Here is a 20,489-nt window from a genome sequence, read left to right as displayed (position 1 = left end):
TCCAGCAGAAGTTTCAGTGCAGACTCTCACTGGTCCTGGCTGGAGTCACACGCCCATCCTGGACCAATCACTGAGACCAGGGGAACAGACCTAGCTGATTGGCCAGGCCTAGGTCATGGATCTCCATGTCAGCCTATCCAAGCCACAGGACTGGAATGGGTCCCGGTTCTCTTTTCATAGGACTGGGAAGGGGGGCGAGGGAAAACTATAGAGGTGACCCACCTGTCTGGGGCTTGCATTCCTGTGGATTCTCCTTTGACTGGGAAGGCTGGATCTTCTTGAGGAGTCTGGAGGGAGTGGGTGACATGCAGTTACTGAAGCTGTGATGGTGGATGACATCACCCAGACTTGGGAGGGCTGGGACCTCTTCACTGCTGGGAGACTGAGCCCACAGAAAGAGAGAGAGGGCATAGAGGGTGCGGAGGATCAGCCCAGGGCAGGTAGCGGGAGAGGGGAAGGATGGGGAATCGCCCAAAGGTTATGTGTTCTCCACTTCCTCTGTGGGGTGGGAGCCCCAGGGTGTGCTGAGAGTTGGGTGTGGCTTCTGGGGAATCTTTGTAGGGTGGCTGCTATCTCCTTGGGCCCCTCTGCTGGGGGGCCTTGTCCTCCAAGAGGAGAAGGGACGGGCTCAAGGTCCCACAGGTCCAGGAGGCCAGCAGGGTGAGGATTTGAATCTGGGTCTCTAAATCAGAGGCTCCGTGCTTTCTGCAGGCTTTCTCTCCCTGCCCGCAGGGTTTCAGGATGCCAGACCTCCCCAGGAAAGTGCTGCTCCCTTTCCCATTCAGATGACCTCGTCACCCTCCCTGGGGTGCCCTGTCTCTGCTCCCATTTCCCCATTTTCTCCTCTTATCACCTCTGGCTTGGCTTGCTCATGGCAGCTACTTCTCAGGAAAGAAAAAGTACTCTTCTTCTGGTATCAGGCCAGGTGTGAGCCCCTTGGCGGGCCAAGGTTCTTCTGAAATAGGTGGCTGACAGCCCTGCCTGGTTCCATCATGCAATGGGGTGGGTCCGAAGGGTGGTTCTGTCTGGTACTGATGTGTCCTGGCTCTGGAGATGAGGGACATTCAGGATACGTTTATGAGTCACCTACTCTGTCCATCCTGGGTGGGTGCTAGGCATAGGGAGATGAGCCAGCTGCAGTCCAAGGGCTCCGGGTATGTGGGGGTCATGGAAAGAGTGCTAACTTGGTGTCAGGACCTGTGGTTTAAATCCAGACCCGGCTACTTCCTATCTGTGCGACTGTGAGCAAGTAGCTTCAGCTCCGTGAACCTCCTTCAGTTGCCTCTTCTATAAAATAGGGATAACATTACCGCCCTCACACAGTTGTCATGGAGACCGAAGGAGATCAGATTTGTGCATTACCCAGAAAAGCACTTGGCACATAAGAGGTGCTCCATACATGCCTGCTTATTCACCCATGATCTCGTGGAAGTGTAGTGGGGCCCAGAGCCATTTGTCTGGCCTCTGGGGGGAGCAGCAGGTGCCAAGGAGAAGGTCTGCCTGGGGACCACCGAGCAGACTGAGGGTAGTGAAGACCCCCTGCCCACATGTCCCACCTCTCCTCCCAGCGCCCTCTCTCTGCTCCTGGAACCCTGCCCTCCCTCTCTTCTCTCCGGGACCTCTGCCCTGTCTTCCAATCCCTCCACCTTTCCCTTTCCCAGGTATGCGGATCCTGGTGAACCTGCTCCTGGACACGCTGCCCATGCTGGGGAATGTCCTCCTGCTCTGCTTCTTTGTTTTCTTCATCTTTGGCATCATTGGCGTGCAGCTCTGGGCGGGCCTGCTGCGCAACCGCTGCTTCCTGGACGAGAACTTCACCATGTGAGTTCACCCCCCCAGGCCCTCAGCCCTATGGCTCCTGGCGGTGTTACCTGGGCAGCAGTGGTGCTATGTGTTCCAGAGCCAGAAAGTTCTCCCCATTGAGCACCTGGTTCCAATCCTAACTCCCAAGGGTTCAGAGAGGTTCGGGGATATGCCCAGGTGAGTTGGTGGTGGGTCTCCAATAATGGCTGGATGCCAAAATGAGCTCAAAAGGCCTCTGAGCTCTCAAAATTGATATCATAATGTCCCATATAACATAGGCCATAGATGCATATATACAATGGACTACGACTCAGTCATAAAAAAGAATGAAATAACGCCATTTGCAGCAACACAGATGCAACTAGAAATTCTCATTCTAAGTGAGGTCAGTCGGAAGGAGAGAGACAAAAGCCCTCTGACATCACTTATATGTGGAATCTAAAATATGGCACAAATGAACCTGTCTGCAGAACAGAAAGAAACTCACAGACATGGAGAACAAACTTGTGATTGCCAAGGGGGAGGGGGAGGGAAGGGGATGGACCAGAGTTTGGAGTTAGTAGATGCCAACCATTGCATTTATTATAGTTGATTTACAATGTCCTGTCAATTTCTGCTGTACAGCAAAGTGATCCAGTTATACACACACACACACACACACACACACACACACACACACACACATATACATACATTATTTTTTTCATACTATCTTCCATCATGTTCCATCACAAGTGATTGGGTATAGTTCCAGTGCAGCTATGCAGCAGAACCGCATTGCTTATCCACTCCAAACGCAATGCAAACAATGACGTTTAGAATGGATAAGCAATGAGGTCCTACTCTATAGCACAGGGAACTGTATCCAGTTTCTTAGGCTAAACATGATGGAAGATAGTTTAAGAAAGGGGATGTATATATTTGTATGACTGGGTCGCTTTGCTGTACAGGAGAAACTGGCACAACATTGTAAATCAACTATACTTTAATAAAAAGTTTTTTAAAAATTGGAGTTCCCGGCGTTCCTGTCATGGCGCAGTGGTTAACGAATCCGACTAGGAACCATGAGGTTGCGGGTTCGATCCCTGGCCTTGCTCAGTGGGTTAAGGATCCGGTGTTGCCGTGAGCTGTGGTGTGGGTTGCAGACGCAGCTTGGATCCTGCATTACTGTGGCTGTGGCGTAGGCCGGCGGCTACAGCTCCAATTAGACCCCTAGCCTGGGAACCTCCATATGCCTCGGGAGCAGCCCTAGAAAAGGCAAAAAGACAAAAAAAAAAAAAAAAAAAAAAAAAAAAGACCCAAGCAGAAGTGGTGCCAGCAAGGAAAAAGAAGACAGAAAACCTCAAAAGCAGACGTGGAACCCGGCTGTCTAATTATAGCACAGACATTCCCCTCAGCGCCTCTGAGTCATCAGGGAAAGGTCAGCTCACATTCGGCCCGTTTGCATCTAGAAGCGGTGGGGTGGGCAGCTCCTCGGAGAGATGACTGTCCAAAGCCATGTAAACAGAAATCAGACTTTGGCTCTTGGAGGAGCTGGGTTGAATTGTCTGAGAAATTGGACATCTGTAGAATCGCATCTGTAAGAGATAAGCCGCGTCTCTGGTGTACACATGTGCCCCTATGTATTTGGACATGACCGTACTTGCGTTTCGTGTCGCCAGTGTGCATTAGCGCGATCCTGTGATGTGCCCGGTCCCAGGGAGACAGATGCAGGGAGGCATTTCATTCATCCTCTTACATGACAAACTTGAGTGGTGACGCTTGCCCAGCAAGGGCTCCAGCCAAGGATGCGGCAGAAGCTGGAGTTTCTGTCCTTGGGGAGCGAGGACCGCAGGAGCATGGGGACACTGCACAGGCGTGGGCTGGGCCCTCCCTCATGGCCTGACTGTGGGCTGCGGAGATGGAGCTAAGCTGGAGAGCCGGGCGGGGAGGGGACCCTGGGGAAGGGACTGGGTCACTTGCCCATCACTGGGCAGAACAGGGGTGGGGCACCCTGTGGGTAATTGCCCCGTGGCGGGGAGGGGAGCCCCTACTGGGTCAGTCATTCAGAAGAGGCAGGCCTGGGGCAGCAGGAGGTGGGCCCCGCTGCTCCTGGTCTGACCTTCAAAGATGGAGATGGGCAGGGTATGAGCTCTCAGCTTTGGGGGCTCAGGACACATCCAGGCCCCTCTGTCCCTGTGTCACTGGACGCGGATCTTTCCCTAGGTTGTTCCGAGGCAGCCCCCTTCTCATGATCCCAGCTCAGTCCCAATGACACTGCCTCTTGGTGGCCTTCCCTCACCGTCCCCACCCCCAGACCCTCTATTGCGTCTTCCTGTTTGATTTTCTTGGCACTACTTCTGCCTGAAATTACCTCACTTGTGAGTTTATTTTCTTGGTTCTCTGGTGTTTGCAGATTGGCTTATTTACTTGGTTAGCAAGGATGACACGCTCCTGTGTGACAGGGGCAGTGAAGGTGATGCTTGACTTTTGATCCTGTGTGGAGACCAGGAAACTGAGGCCAAGAGGGGGAATCTTGCCTCGGGGTGCGCAGCTTGGCAAAGTCAGAGATAGAAATATGAGCGGAAAGCATCCTTCCAGGCACATGAGCCCCCTGGGGAGACCCCAGATGGGCAGCTTGGGGGTTCTTGATGAGCACAGAATCAAGACGTTGTCACCCAATCAGGAAGTGACAGGGCCTGGAATCTGAGTCCTGATCTGGTGTCCTCTGCAAGGCAGCTGGTCCCGTCTCTCTGAGTCTGTCTGGGCATTAATGCTCACACACGGCCGTTTACACTCCAGACAGGTTTGTAAAATGCGAATTGCTTTGGCAACCTCGAGGGTGTTTTAATCCGTGTTTCTTATTCCACGGATGAACCACAGTTTAGCGAGCCAGCTTCTCTTGATGGACTCTGCGTGGTTTCCAAGCTTTTGCTCTTACATACAAGCCTGCAGGGAGCATCGTGTTTGCTTGTGATCTTTGCATACACGTATGATCAATGGCTGGACTCATAATTGCTGGTCAAAGTGTAAGGCGTACCTTGGAGATACTGCGGGTTTGGTTCCAGACCCCTGCAGTAAAGTGAGTCATGCAAATTTTTTGGTTTCCCAGGGTATATTAAGTTATGCTTACATTATACTGTAGTCTATTAATTGTGCAATAGCATAAAAAAGGCTACTTCCATTAAAAAATACTTTATTGTCAAAAACTGTTAGCCATCGTGTGAGCCTTCGGTCAGTGACGGTAACATCGGAGATTACTCATCACAGATCACCACAACCAATTATGGTAATAATGAGATTTGGAAATATTGTAAGAATTACCAAAATATGACCCAGAGACACAAAATGAGCAAATGCTCTTGGAAAAAATAGTGCCAATAGCGTTGCTCCATGCAGCGTTGCCACTGACCGTCAATTTATAAGAAGTATAATAAAGCAAAGCTCAATAAAATGAGGCATGTCCCCGGTGTCCATTTTTTAATATACTTTTTTGGGTCGAGGTATAAATTACGCTTTGTAGCGGACACAGCTATTAAGTGTACAGCTCAGCAAGGTTTCGCCTGGGTTACACACCTGAGCAAGTCTACCCGAGAGACAGTACCCGGCAAGGCTCCCTCCTGCCCCCTCCCTGTCACCATCCTCCTCCCCCCAGAACAGTGGCTCTTGTGACCTCTATCACCATAGATGTGTTTTGCCCGTTTCTAGGGTTTCTTTAGACGGAGTCATACAGGCTGTTGCCTTTTGTGTCCGCTTCTTTGGCTCCATGCCATGTGTCTGGGACACTCATCCAAGCTGGTGTGTATGTTCGTATTTCCCTCCTTTTCCACCGGGTGAATATACGGCTACGTGTCTTTCCATCTGACTCTTGATTTGCATGGTTTCTGATTCTTTGGTTCTAGGACTCATGGATACTCTTGGCCATGGCTTTGGGTGGAAATGGCCATTCTTTCTCTTGGGTAGAATTTCCAGCAGTGGACTTGCTGGGTTAAGGGCGTACGTACGGTTCTTAGCTTTAGTCGATTTCGCCAAATGGTTTTCCAGGACGGTTGCATTAAATGTTTGCTCATGAAGTCCCAGAGTTCCAGCTGCCCTGTATCCTTAGCAGCTTTTGGAATCGTCAGTCCTTTATTTTTCACTATTCCAGTGAAAGTGCAATGGTACCTTCCTGTGGTTTTCAACTTGATTTCCCCCATGACTCGTGATAAAAAGCACCTTTCTGTGTGTTTCTAAGCCGTTGGTTTATCCTCTTGTGAAGTGTCTATATGGTCTTTTGCCATTTTTAAAATTGGATCGCTTTTCTTTTTCTTATAAATTTGTAGCAGTTCTTCATATCCTGGATTTGAGCCCTTTGATGGATATGTGTACATACCAAATACATAGCAGCTATTGGGTTCCAGGCTCAGTTTTCTTTTCTTTTTGTGTGTGATTTTAATTTTTTTATTAGGGTATAGTTGATTTACAGTGTTGTGCCAATTTCTGCTGTACAGCAAAGTGACCCAGTCATACATATATATACATTTTCTTTCTTTCTTTTTTTTTTGCTTTTTAGGACTGCACCCGCAGCATATGGAAGTTCCCAGGCGAGGGGTTGAATTGGAGCTGCAGCTGTTGGCCTACACCACAGCCACAGCAACGTGGGATCCGAGCCGTTTTGGTGACCTACACTCAGCTGACGGCAATGCCGGATTCCAGCCCACTGAGCAAGGATCAAACCCACGTCCTCATGGTTGCTAGTCGGGTTCATTATCCGCTGAGCCATGATGGGAACTCCTACCTTCCCTCTCTTATCTTATCTTCCATCATGGTTTATCCCAAGAGACTGGTATAGTTCCCTGGGCTATAGAGTAGGACCTCACTGCTTATCCATTCTAAGTGTGGTAGTTTGCGTCTACTAACCCCAAACTCCCAGTCCATCCCACTCCCCGCCCCCGGCTTGGCCACCACAAGTCTCTTGTCTGTGTCTGTGCCGTCTCAGTGTTCTGTTTTCAGTCTCTTAATGGTGTGATTTGCTGTATAGAAGGCCAGATTACCAATCATTTTCCTAGTATGGGTTTTTTTTTTTTTTTTTGTATACAATTTAAGAAATCTTTTCCTGGAGTTCCTGTCATGGTGCAGCAGAAACAAATCTGACTAGGAACCACGAGGTTGCAGGTTCGATCCCTGGCCTCGCTCAGTGAGTTAAGGATCCGGTGTTGCTGTGAGCTGTGGTGTCATTTGCAGACGAGCTCAGATCTGGCATTGCTGTGGCTCTGGCATAGGCTGGCAGCTGTAGCTCCAATTGGACCCCTAGCCTGGGAACCTCCATATGCTGCAGGTGCTGCCCTAAAAAGCAAAAAAGAAAAAGAAAAAGAAATCTTTTCCTAACCTAAGATTGTGAAGTATCCTCTAAAAGCTTTCTTTTAGGAGCGTTCTTGGTTTTATCTTTCACGTTTAGATCTGCATTCCATTTCAAATAATTGTTGGTATGGTACACGGCTGGAGTCAAGATGCCTTTTGTATATGGGTGTCCGGTTGCGCCCCCGAGGCGTTGATGGAGAAGCCCCTCCTTTCTCCACGGAATTGCTGTAGTGCCTTTATAACTGTCAGGGGACCATATATATTTGGGTTGGATGTCCACCTGTTAACAGTTGATGGATGTGGCCAGACTGCCCTCCAAGTGTTTTTATCAGTTTACGCTCCCACCTGCAGTGTGTGAGCGTGTCACCCTTCCTGCACCCTTCAACCTTATCAGCCCTGCATGTTTGCTGTTTGGATGGATGTCAAATGATCCATCCCACTGTTATTTCTGTTTGCAGTTTCCTGTTGTTAGTGAGGTGAGCCTCTCTTCCTATGTATAGGTCATTTTGATTTCTTCTGTGAATTTCTGTTCCTCGGTCCTTTTTTTGTCCCCTGCTGGGTTCTTTTTCTTATTGAGTTATAGGATATTTTAATATCCTTTCGATGGTTATCTTTGATCTGTTTTATATGTTGCAAATACTTTATCCTAGCGGACGGTAAATGCCACCTGGTTTTGTAAATAAAGTTTTATTGGAACCCAGCCATGCCCACTTATTTACCTACTTCCTCTTTTCATGTTACAGTGGAGGATGTGTGTGGTTGGGACAGAGCCCATGGGGCCCGCAAGAAAACACTATGTGGCCCTTTACAGAACACGTCTGCCTATCTCTGCTTTATCTCCGTCTGTTGTCTTTTCACTTTGTATACTATCCTTTGTCTCATAGAAATTTTACTTTCTGTGTGCTCAGTCTCAGCAACCTTTTCCTTCACAGAGTTGGGATGTTATGTGTCTTATATAGAAAGGCCTTACCTGTCCTGAGTTAACAAAACTATTTCAGATGTCCTTGTAATGTTTTTGTGGGGATTTTTTGTTGCCTTTATGCTTTTTAATCCTCCAGAAGTTTATTATTGAAAAATTTTATGATATATTTGACGTAACCTAATATAACCAAAATATAATTTTCTTTTTTTTTTTTGTTTTTTTTTTTACTATTTCTTTGGGCCGCTCCCGCGGCATATGGAGGTTCCCCGGCTAGGGGTCTAATCGGAGCTGTAGCTGCCGGCCTACACCAGAACCACAACAACGCGGGATCCAAGCTGAGTCTGCGACCTATACCCCAGCTCACGGCAACGCCAGATCCTTAACCCACTGAGCAAGGGCAGGGACCGAACCCGCAACCTCATGGTTCCTAGTCGGATTCGTTAACCACTGCGCCACGACGGGAACTCCCAAAATATAATTTTCAATGTGCAGTCAATATAAACAATTAATGATGAGATAATAGACTTTTTTTCTTTTGATTCCCTGTCTCCAGGAAGTTTTGTTTTATTTATTTATTTATCTTTTTTTTTTCTTTTCATTTTTGGCCACTGCGTGGCTTATGGAATTCCTGGGCCAGGGATCAGATCCAAGCCACAGTTGTGACCTACAATACAGCTGTGACCTACGCTACAGCTGTGGCAACGCTGGATCCTTTAACCCACTGTGCGGGGCTGGGAATTGAACCTGTGTCCTGGCACTGCAGAGATGCCAGCCAATCTCATTGTACCACAGTGGGAACTCCAAGGAATTTATTTTTGTATGTGGTGTGAGGTAGGGATCTAGCTTTATTATTTTCCAAATGGATAGCAGATATCTTAAGCTCATTTATTGACTATCCTTCCATTCTCCATGGATGTGAAAGGCTTAGTCCCCATAATATACTAAGTTCTCTTTTATACATGGCTCTGTCCCTCTGTTCTGTGTTGGTCCACGAATCTTTCTGTTACTGTTGCAGTACTGCACTGTATTAATACTTGTAGAATATTTTGATCTCTTATGAGGCTGCACTCCATCTTTCTTCTTTTAAAAACTTGTCTGGGCTATTCTCCCATTCACAGAAATCCTGGAACCATCTGGCCAGGTTCCATAGGTAAAAACATGTCTATGTTTCCATTGACAAAAACATGTTGGGGTTTTGAGTGGGGATGCTATGAATCATAGAGTAGCCCTACAGGATGGGCAGGGCAGGGACCATCATCTGTCTTACAGATGAGGGAACTGAGGTCCAGAGAAAGGAAGTGACCAGCCTAAGGTCATCACATAGATTTGAGAGGGTGGAGCAGGAAGAGGGTCTTACGGTTATCTGTTGACTCCGTAAAATTCAGCATTTGAGCACCTACTGTGTGCCAGCCAAACAGTGTGCAGGTACTAGAGATACTGAGACCCAGTCCCTGCCTTCCAAACACTCCAGCCTCCCTGGGGAGATGGGCGCATTTCCCTATAGTAATACCAGAGGTGTGTGCGGGACCCAGTCTTCCCTTAGGCTTCTCCAGGGAAGGCTTCCCAGTGGGGTGGGGGGGGCCTAGGCTGCCCACAGTGGGTCACTGGGAGTTTTTGTGACCATGACAGAGGTGAGGAAGGGTGTCTGAGGCAGGAGGAACAGCATGTTTAAAGGCCTGGAGGCCATGACCGCCTGTTGGTACCATTATGCCATGCTGCGCGGCAGTGACCTCACCCCTTCGCCTCTTTTCCCACCACCATAGACAAGGGGATGTGGCCCTGCCCCCCTACTACCAGCCAGAAGAGGATGACGAGATGCCCTTCATCTGCTCCCTGTCCGGTGACAACGGCATCATGGGCTGTCACGAGATCCCCCCTCTCAAGGAGCAGGGCCGCGAGTGCTGCCTGTCCAAGGATGACGTCTATGACTTTGGGGCGGGGCGCCAGGATCTTAATGCCAGCGGGCTCTGCGTCAACTGGAACCGCTACTACAACGTGTGCCGCACGGGCAGCGCCAACCCCCACAAGGGCGCCATCAACTTTGACAATATCGGCTACGCCTGGATCGTCATCTTCCAGGTGAGGCCCTTGGGCCTGGCAGCGGCCCCCAGGCTGGGGCCCCAGGGGCGGGAGGGGAGGGGAGGGGAGCAGCTTCACCTGGCAGGCAGGGCTCTGTGCCAGACACTTGCCACCTGTGTCATTGAAATCTGCCTGACCTGCTGGCATGACAGGTATTATCATGCCAGGGTTATGGACAGAGCAACTGAGGTTCAAAGGAAGGGCTATAGGCCCTCGGGTGTATTGCTTAATGTCTCTGTGCCTCAGTTTTCTTATCTTTAAAATGGGGGTAATAACAGGTCCACCCACCTTGAGTGGTTGGGAATAAACCAGATGATGAAAGCAGAGCCCAGTGTTCAGTTAAGGTTAGCTGATGGAGGGAGTTTCCTGGTGGCTCAGTGAGTTAAGGATCAGGTGTTCTTGCACTGTGGTTTGGGTCACTGCTGTGATGCAAGTTCAGTCCCTGGCCTGGGAACTTCTGCATGCCACAAGCGTGGCCAAAAAAAAGGAAGAATGGAGCAGGTGCAGGGGGTGAGGGTGGTCACTGAGAAACCCTGGTCTTACCCAGGTGGCTGCTCTGTGTACTTTGCTCTGTAGAGTGTCAGGACCGCAGAATTCAGAGCTGCAAGGCGTGCTGGGTCACAGCCCAGCAGCTGCGTCTTGGGACCGGTCAGCACCGAGGGGGTGGGCCCCTGAGTTTGCCGGAAGTGAACAAGACCTTGGTGCTGGGGAGGACCCAGTGTTCGTCTTGCCCATGGCTCCTCTGCCTCCGTCTCTGGGACAGAGTCATGCCAGGCTCATCACAGCCACACTCCAGGCCTCCGCTCAGCTGCACCCCAGCCCTGCTAGGTGGGCTCTGTTAATCCCCCACCCTGAAGAAGCAGCTGAGGGTCCAAGAGTGGTCTGGAGGGTGAGCTGGAGCCCAGGGCCCCGCACTTCCAGCCCTCCCACCTTGGTATGGAAGACAGGAAGGTGGGTGGGCTCTGGATCGAGAGGGACCAAGTTAAGTCCAAGGTCCACCCCTTCCCGGCTGTGTGACACTGGGCAAGTGTCCTAACCTCTCTGAACCTCAGTTTCCTCATGCATGATGGGGATGAGGCTGGCTGCCCCGTGGAGCCCTTGGGAGACTTACGAGAGAGAATGTGCACAGACCATCCCTGCACACCGTGGGGCCTTCGTCTGGGGCTCCCTCTGCCGCCCGCCTTTCCGGAGGTTCGGCCATCTCAGGCCCTCTCCCCTGCTCTGTCCTGCTGCAGGTGATCACTCTGGAAGGCTGGGTGGAGATCATGTACTACGTGATGGATGCGCACTCCTTCTACAACTTCATCTACTTCATCCTGCTCATCATAGTAAGTGTCAGAGAGGCTGGGGCTCCGCGGGCAAGCTTAAGGACCTGTGGCCAGGGGACCACCAGATGGGGGCGCTCACGGGAGGCCCCAGGGTGCCCCTCAGAGCCGAAGAGCTGAGTGGGAGAGAGCAGGAGGGGCAGTTTTTAAATGCAGCGAGCAGCGGATGATGGCAGGAGCTCGTCAGGCGTGGCTGCTGGAGGCATCCATCACTTCTGATGGCCTTCATGTCTCACTTCTGGGCATTGAAGTCCGCCCGCCACCCTTGCTCATGTTTCTCTGCCTCGTAGTCTCTGGGAAATACCTTCTTTTATGACCATGGCAGGGATGCAGCCCCAGGATGGAGGCTTCTCAAGGGCCCTGGGGCGGGAAGATGAGATGCTGTGTGAAGCGGAAGCCCGGGGCTGCTTTGGGGCAGGGTCTGGAGGGAAGGCCCAGCCTGGCTGTGAGCTGGTGGAGCTCCCTGAAATTCTTGGAGGGTCTCCCACCTCTCAGGCTTGTGGGGGAGACCTGGAGATGAAGAGGGGCTCTCTCTGCCCCCCCCAGTAAGGGCCTCCTTCCCAGCCAGACCCTCACCCTGCCCCAGTCTCCCCAGAGAGAGCTCATCTACCTTGTCACGCCTGACTGCCACCACAGCCACAGCACGATCCCCAAATGCCAAGGTGATTCCCTCCTAGGAGAATCACCGCTGGCTCCCTGCTGCTGCCAGGCTGGGTTCTCTGGTTTCCTGGTGGTGGGAGAGGGCATGCTTGGCCCTCTGGGGTGGCCCCTCATCCTGGACTGGTGGGACTTTGACCTGGGGGTTCAGGACCAGCTGACCTGAGACTCACCTGCTGTTGGCTTAGCTTCGATGCCTTCCTGGGGGTGCTGGGGCTTTGGACCTGAAAGGAGACGTCCTAGGTCAAAGGAGAGGGACCCAGGCTTTGTTCAGCATCACCGTCCATCCACTGGTTTGTTCATTCCTCGGCATATTCAGGGAAGCCTGCACTGGGTCAGTCCCTGAGCAGAAGTGCTGGCTGCTGAGCAGTGAGCCAGGCCTGCCCTGCCCTCAGGACCGCACAGTCTGGTGGGGGAAGACAGGGACCAGACAGCATCTTAGGAACCATGACAGAAGGGAGCCCAAGAGGTTGAGGGAGCCCAGAGGAGGTCTCTAACCCAGCTTGGAGAAAGGATGGGGGAAGTGAGAGGCTTCCTGGAGGAGGCGATGCCAGAATTGAGCCTTAAAGGTTGGAGTGAATGGAGAGGATGGGGGTGGGGGGGTAGGGGTGGGAGGGGCCAGAGGAAGAGCCTTCTGGGCAGGGGGCGCCTCGCAGAGACCCTGAAGCCAAAAGGAATCCTGCCGTGGGGGGACAGCAAACCACAGGGGTTGCTAGAGGAGCCCTGACTTCCCCAAAGAGACTGGAGAGCGTTTCATTTGCTTCTTCTGATGGAGTTAGGGGTGGGAGCCGTGGTAACTCCCAATGTGACCCTAGGCGGGGCCCTTAGCTCCCCGAGCTCATAGCGAAGTGGCAGGACTGTGACAGCAGCTGGCTCACAGGCCTTGGGGAGGGTTACAGCCCTGGGCACATGATACGTGCTCTATAGATGGGCCCTGCTGGTGTCACTGCTGCTGCTATTGGGCCCAGGTGGCCCCGTCACAGGAGAAAGCGTGCTGGCGGGAGGCTGAGGATGCTGAGTTTCCCAGATGTTACAAAGGGTCCAGAGAGCTGAGCCTGAGCCACCACGCTGTCATTTGACCCTCACAACCCTGTTTCACCTGCCTGTTTCTCAGGTGTGAACCCTGAGCCCTGGAGAGGTGAGGTGCCTGGCCTGGGCCACCCAGCCGGTGAGGGGTCCTCAGCCTTCTTACCCAGGGCCCCAGTGCTCCTAAGCCGAGCCTTCCGTTTCACAGATGGGGCAATAGAGGCCCAGGAGGGATGTGGGAGCTGCCTGGTGACCCAGGGACAGCCGCTGCAGAGGCGGCCTGGGTGGGAGCTGCAGGCGTGAGCCTCTCACACAGGCCTGGGGAGCGGGTCTCCAGGAAATGCTTGTGAAAGCCATGACGGGGAACACAAAGGAGTGAGGCTCCTTCTTACTTTAGAGGCAGGGGATTTTCCCAGACCCCTCTGGGCCAGGAAGCCCCCTCCCGCTCACATCCCCTCCCAGCAGCCCCAGCTCCCCAGCCATGCTGGATGGGGAGGGAGGAAGGGGACCACTGACTGGGGCTGCGGCTTGCAGGAGCCTCCTGGCCGGCAGCCTGGAGGAGGGCCAAATGCCCCCTCGCTCTGGCAGGCAGCTGAGTCTGCTCTGGGCTTGGCATGCGCCTGGGAGGAGCCTGCCCTCTGGAAACTGGGGCAGGAAGGGCTCTTGTGACTGTGGTGGCCGCTGGAGCTGGGCCCTGGGACTTGAGGTGGCAGACTGCCTAGCATCAGCTGGGTACACCCCCTAAAAAAACACAACCCCCCCCCAATCCTGTCCAAGCTTCTTCTGAGAGAAGCTTCTCTTTTCTTGTCTGGGGCCCAGCAGGGGCCAAAGTCAAGGCCAAAGTAAGAGCAGGGCTGGGGTGGAAATTGGGGCCCTGATAGCCTGAGAGGGGCTGCGCCTCCCTCCCTGGCCTCAGCGCTGATGTCCCAGGCAGGAGGGCAGCCGTGGTCAGGGCCTGGGGCCCAGGGGAGTGGGCCTGGAAGCAGGTCCCCCGGGGACCTGGGGAACTGGCTGGGCCACCCCTCTCCTAGGGCCCTGGCCTCCTCCTGGAGCAAGGCCTCAGCGGTCTCTTCCTGTCCCCTATCTGTGCCCGTGCCTCTCCGTCCTGCTGGGCCCTCCGCCCTCTCTCTCCTGTCTCCCTGCCCCTGTCACGCTGCGACTCCCGCACCCTCCTCTCTATCCTCTCTGAGCCTGTCTCACTCCCCCTCGATGTCTCTCCTTGCCCTCCGTCTCTCTGTACCCTGGCTGTCTCTGGCTGTCGCTTTCGCTATTTTGTGGCTTGGATCTGTCCCCACCCCTCCTGTCTTCCTTTCTGCCTCTGTCCCTCCATCTCCATCGCCCGCCCCGCATCTCTCTCCTTCTCCATGTCTCTGCCTCCCTCTCCCCCGCTCCCGCCCCCTGCCTCCACCTTCTCTCACCCCACCGTCCCCTCTGTCCCTGTCCTCTCCTCTTGTTGGTCACAGGTGGGCTCCTTCTTCATGATCAACCTGTGCCTCGTTGTCATAGCGACCCAGTTCTCGGAGACCAAGCAGCGGGAGCACCGGCTGATGCTGGAGCAGCGGCAGCGTTACCTGTCCTCCAGCACGGTGGCCAGCTACGCCGAGCCCGGCGACTGCTACGAGGAGATCTTCCAGTACGTCTGCCACATCCTGCGCAAGGCCAAGCGCCGGGCCCTGGGCCTCTATCAGGCTCTGCAGAGCCGGCGCCAGGCCCCGGGCCAGGAGGCACCCGGCTCTGCCAAGCCCGGGCCCCACGCCAAGGAGCCTAGGCACTACAGTAAGTGGCCCTCCCTCCCCTGGCCTCCGAGGTGCTCCACGCTGGCCTTGGATGCCTCCAACTGAGGTCTCAGAAAGCATGCTGTGTGCAAAAGTGTCCCATCTCCCCAGCACAAGCAGAGGTTTCCAGAACCTAGATCTTCCCCGGGGGTGCCAGTTCACACCCCTCAGTTCCCTGCCCCCTTTCCGGACCCCCTGCCCCGCCCTGGAGAAATTCCCTTTCTGCGCGCAGGCTCTTGGGCTCCACTGTGGGATCCACGCTTGAAAGAATGAACCCCTGTCTGTCCTTAGTCTGGTGGAACTATAAAATCCCTTCGCCACTGCAGCCTGGCCACCCCGTCTCGCCGCCCCCCAACCCATGGGTTCTGCTGCCACCTGCCTGCTTGGAGGTCAGGCGCCTGGAATAAAGGGGCCGTGGCCAGCCCTGCAGAGGCGTGTAGGGGACACGTGCACACGCTGATGCCCCCGTCTCTCCACCGTGGAGTGAGGACGAGGCCTCGCGCTGTGGGCGTCGGCCACCCCCAGGCCCTGCTCTCGCAGCGCTCATGTTCTGGGAAGCTAAGATTCTTGAGCTGCGAGCTGCAGAATTCATCCTCGAAGCTTCCGCCCACCCGTCCCCGGGTGCCAGCCGTCCAGGCATGGCCTTGGGGGAGGCTCCAGGTGGCCTGTAGGCTGGCCCAGCACATGGATGGGGGAGCTGGGGTCTGGGAAGGGCTGGCACCCCGTGTTCCTGGATGACGTGGGGACGGGTGTTTACTGCTCAGGGCTTCCTGCTGCTGCCCACCACCCTCTCCAGGCAAACTGCGTGGAGGGAAGCCCTAGACAGGCTTCTGGAGGGAGGTTGTGGCCCTTGCCTGGGGCCTCTGTGCTGCCCACAGTCCCCTTCCTTGGGAAACAACTGTCAAGGGGGCCCAGCCCCAGGTACAGTTAGGCTGCGAAGGGTTTGGCCTTGACCTCCAGTGCTGAGGTTGGCTCACCTCTGGGCTTCTGGCCGCCCTGCTGGTCTCGAGGGGCAGTGAATCGGAGAGCCTTGCCCGGGCCTTGGGAGATGGCGTTGGAAGCACGTGTAGAAATGAAGGGGAGGCAGTTCTACAGAAAGAAATGAAGGTTTTCTTTCCTTTTAGTGCTATTTTTCTTTTCTTCTTCTTCTTTTTTTTTTTTGCTACACAAGCAAAACTTGTTTATTCTAGGAAAACGTAGACAACTATAAAGAAGGAACCAAACCACCCAGAAAGGGCCTGCCTCTCTGACACCCTCTTTGAAATGGTTCACAGATCACAGGGCTTGGGTCCAAGCCCGGCCCAGCTATTCACACGTTCCCTGGGGCAGTGGAGGGATTGACCGCTCCTGCCCCCTCCCACCGGGTCGGGCCTTCCCGCTGCTGGCTCCCTGCTTCTCCGGGGTCAACCCTGACTCGGCTGGTGCAGAGGGAGGGTCCGGGGATGGGGGGAGGTGCCTCTGGAGGGAGGGCCTGACCCTGCCCGGGGCTCCTGCCTTCTTCCATCCTGATAAGACCCCCTCTCCCGCAACTCTCCCCCCACCCCCACCTCTGGCCCCAGGCCACTACGGCTTCCTCCAAGGGTGTCCGCCCTCCACACGGGCCTTTCAGAAGCTCCTCCTCTTTTCCCAAACTCTGTGGTGCCACGAAGCCAGACAGTGGGGAGAAGCCGGGTTCCTGGAGTGTCTATCAGTGACTAACTTGGGGCCAGGGAGTGATGGAGCAAGGACTCCGTTCTAGGCTCAGCCCACCTATCAACTAATAGAATGGGCCCCAGGGCCTGGCCGGGTGGATGCCCCTAATCCCAAAGCCCAAAGGTGAAGCTGTCTCCCCAGGAAACAGGAGCTTCTCAGCCTCCAAGTGGGGCCGTGGCGGGCTCTGGGCAGATCCCCGGGCACACGCAGGTTGTGACCCAGTGCCTAGTGCAGGGAGTGGCTGCCTCTTCTGTGACCCTCGAGCGTGACCTGAGGCACCGACGCCCACCTCTGCTTGCCTTGCAGAGCTGTGCCCCCGACACAGCCCGCTGGACCCGACGCCGCACACGCTGGTGCAGCCCATCTCTGCCATGCTGGCCTCCGACCCCGCCAGCTGCCCCCGCTGCCAGCGCGAGGCCGGCCGGCGGCCTTCGGGCCCGGGCAGCAGTGACTCGGGCCAGGAGGGCTCGGGCTCCGGGGGCTCGGCTGGTGGTGAGGCCGATGGGGATGGGGCCCGAAGCAGTGAGGACGCGGCCTCCTCGGAGCTGGGGAAGGAGGACGAGGAGGAGCAGGCGGACGGGGCTGCCGGGCTGTGCGGAGACCTGTGGCGGGAGACGCGGGCCAAGCTGCGGGGCATCGTGGACAGCAAGTACTTCAACCGGGGCATCATGATGGCCATCCTGGTCAACACCGTCAGCATGGGCATCGAGCATCACCAGCAGGCCAGTGGGGGCGGGCTCGGGGCACGGGCAGGGGGGGCCGGCCCTGGGGGACCCAGGTCTGTCCAGCACCTGCTGTGTGTCTGTCCGCCCCCGCCGCCATGGGTCCATTCACCCATGTGACACCGGTGCCCAGTCCAGGGCCAGGCACAGAGGAGGCAGAGCTCAGGTGAATGCCTGACCTAGTGACAACTTGGGCTGAGAATGAGGGGGTTACATTTCCTGTCCGTCTGCACCCCTCAGCGTGGACACCAGGTTGCCCACAGCCCTTCCCCTGCCAGCCCTGGCCGAATCCTCACTCCCATTCGCCTCCTCTCCACGCGAGCCCTCCTGCCTCTTCTCCCCCAAACAGCTGGAGTGATCGTTCCAGAGGCTGGGCTCCCCCCTGCCCCCCCGAACTTCCACAGCCCCTGTTGCCCTGGGTACAGAAGGCAGACTTTTCCACTGACGTCCAAGGCCCCTCGTGCTCCGCCCCCAGCACACCTTCAGCAGGTGGAGGGTCCTCCTGCCCCTGACGCACCCCCACATCCTCCTCCCTCCCCACAGCCCCACGGGTGGGGGGGACCCCGAGGTCGCCCCGCAAAGCTGTTCCTCATCTTCCTTCTGGCCAAACCTGTGGTTTCTTCTGTCCCCAGCTTGGGTGTGTGTGTGTGTGGGGGCGCGCATGGAGTGTTGTTGGCTGAGTTGCTTGGTGTGTCCCAGGGGTCCTTCTGGGGGTTCAGAGGTGAGGGGTGTTCAGAGAAAGGGTCCCCCCAAGGTGGGAGAGCACCTAGAGGAGGGAATGGCTTTTGGGAGGTGGCCAGAGCGGCGGCGGGGGGGGGGGCTATTTGTGGGTCCGAGGAAGGAGGCTTTTGGGGGGTTAGCACAGACATCCCTAATCCACCCCGGGGTCACAGCCTAGACACATCCCGCCCTGGCTCCATTTGGAAAAACATCATTTTCTGGCTCCCATTGTCCCCCAGCCCCTGGGTGGGGTCCCTCCCTTAACCTGCACCCCAGCCCTGTGAAGAACCCCATCTGAGGCCCGGGGAAGGGCTGTCATGGGCCCAAGGTCAGGGGCCAGATTCGAACCTACATCTTGCGTGGCAAGACTGACACCCCCCAAAAGGTTTAGGGTTCCGACGCCCCCTTTGCTTCCCAGTGGCCCTCTTTCTGTGGGCGGGGGGCCTGCCCACCCACTGTGCCCCCGGGGTGGGCCACACTCTCATTTCCCTCTTCATCAGTTCACCAGGCACAGGCGCCATTCAATTTACTTAAATGTGGCCCCTGGGGCTGCCACCACACTCTGCTCAGAGCTGCCTGTTTGCCAGCCATTCCAGCTTAATTAAAAAGGTCTCTGGGGAGGGCTGCGGGGGAAGGTGCTCGGCAGGGTGAAGCTGGGGAGAACAGGCCGCCCAGACCCCCTTGCCTAGAGTCCAGCCTTCTGGCCTTTGCCTGGCCCTGTCCAGCCTGGGGACAGAGGCCTGGTGAGGCCAGCATCCCCAGGGAAGGCCTTGGGGTGGACCAGCACTATTGGGGTGCTGGCTCTAGCTTCTGTGTGGGGCAGTACCAAAGGCACCTGTCATAGTCCTGCTACACCAGAACCTGAGCACTGTCCCTGCCAGTGGCTTGTAGAACCAACTTGCAAGAGCCGATGTTCTCATACTGAAGGATTTTGCAAGCCTGTCGTTGAAAATGGTTGGTAGCATGACAATGGTTGGCTATGGCGGGAGTATTTACACCATGGAAATTGGCATATACCGCAGATCAGGGCTATTTTTCAGAGGCCCGTTTGCCAGCGTACTGCTGGTTTCTGACTTCTCAGCCTTCTCTCCAAGGCAATAGGGTGGCTGGGGCTGCTCCATTCTCAGGGTCCCGCCTCTCCCTTTACCCACATCCCCAGCCTCAGGCCAGGCCATGGTCCCTGCCCAAGCCTCCTCAGGGTCTCCCTGCCTGGCCTGGTGGCCCCCTTCCTCCTTCTACCACATTCTAATGAGCAAGGTTTCTTGCCTCCAGATGGGGGAGCGTCTTCTCTCTGGCACCGCAGGCCCCCCTGGTGGCCTCTCTGTGTTGCCCTCACTGGCCAGTCTCTCTGTGCCTTCACAGGATCCTCCCTGGCCTCCTCACCCACAAGCAGGTTCCCCAGCTTCTTGCTCTTTCCCTCATCGGATCGTCTCCCTGGCACCTACTAAGCGCCAGGCCCTGGTCCTGCCTGGTGTACTGAGTCCTCAAAACCATGCTCCGAGCAGGTCTTAACACCCACCTGCCCACATCCTGAAGACCACCAGGGAGCTGAACCCCACCACTCAAGGTCTGGGCTCCCTCCTGGTTCTGCTCTTGACAGGCAGGAGGGCCTTGGGCAGGTCACTTGGTCTTCCTTCAGCCAGTGTCCCCACCTGTAAATGGTCATAGGACCCATCCTCCCAGAGTGGTGGCGGGGAGTGGGGGCATTAAATGCATTAAGAAGCCTGGTGCATAGTAGGTGCTTTCTCATTAGGACCGACTGTGACTCTTTTGTTGGAGCCTTAAACCAGCACCCTTGGGGTGAGTTTGCCATCTGATGTCTGGAGCCTCAAAAAATTGTTAATTAAAGAAAAAGTGAGGGGGAAGGAGAATTTTAAAAATACTCTCTCTAAAGCAGCTCCGAGTGGCAGCATTTGACCGAGCTCTGTGCGGGGCCCGGGCCTCGGAGCTTTGCTCCACGCCCCTCGCTCCCAGACAGTGCTGCCAGGAAGCGATCCACCCCCAGGTTTATTTTGAGCAGCCCTGTCTGAGGTGGCGCCTGCAGAGAGAGGTGGCCCAGGGCTGCCAGGGGACAGGGAGGGAAGGGGAGGAGCAGGAGGAGAGGCTGGTGAACACATGCCACCCCTCTTCTGCAGGGGAGGTGACAGCAGAGGGGAAGTGGCCTGGGGGCCCCTGCCACGCTCGGGCCGCACACCCTGCATGCAGGGAGCTGGGTGAGGCCATGGGGTAGGGGTGGCAGGCAGTGGGCATCGCTTTCCTAGTCCACCTGTGAAGTGAGGCCACAGGTGCTTGAACAAGAGGTGATATTGTGGCTTTCATGGCCTTTACGTGGTCACTGTGGCCAAAACCACCAGAGAGTGTCACCAGGTTCCTTGTGGCTGCAGAGAGGCCTTGTGGGAACTGACTGGGAGGAGGTGACAGGGGAAAGTGGGAGTCAGCCAGGGAGGGG

At 55.3% G+C, this 20,489-nt stretch overlaps 1 protein-coding gene across 1 annotated transcript in view; it reads left to right on the top strand.

Annotated features, from left to right (window-relative positions):
• The window catches only part of CACNA1I (calcium voltage-gated channel subunit alpha1 I), a 109,721-nt gene that overhangs the window by 51,762 nt on the left and 37,470 nt on the right, over positions 1-20,489 (top strand). Inside the window, 5 exon segments of the mRNA XM_021093102.1 lie at positions 1,662-1,821; positions 9,808-10,123; positions 11,359-11,451; positions 14,595-14,907; positions 16,905-17,320. Of these exon segments, the coding sequence (XP_020948761.1) occupies positions 1,662-1,821; positions 9,808-10,123; positions 11,359-11,451; positions 14,595-14,907; positions 16,905-17,320 (1,298 nt within the window).

The sequence above is a fragment of the Sus scrofa genome, chromosome 5 (assembly GCF_000003025.6).
Source record: "Sus scrofa isolate TJ Tabasco breed Duroc chromosome 5, Sscrofa11.1, whole genome shotgun sequence".
Taxonomy (NCBI): domain Eukaryota; kingdom Metazoa; phylum Chordata; class Mammalia; order Artiodactyla; family Suidae; genus Sus; species Sus scrofa.
This window is presented reverse-complemented; position numbering and strand designations above follow the sequence as displayed.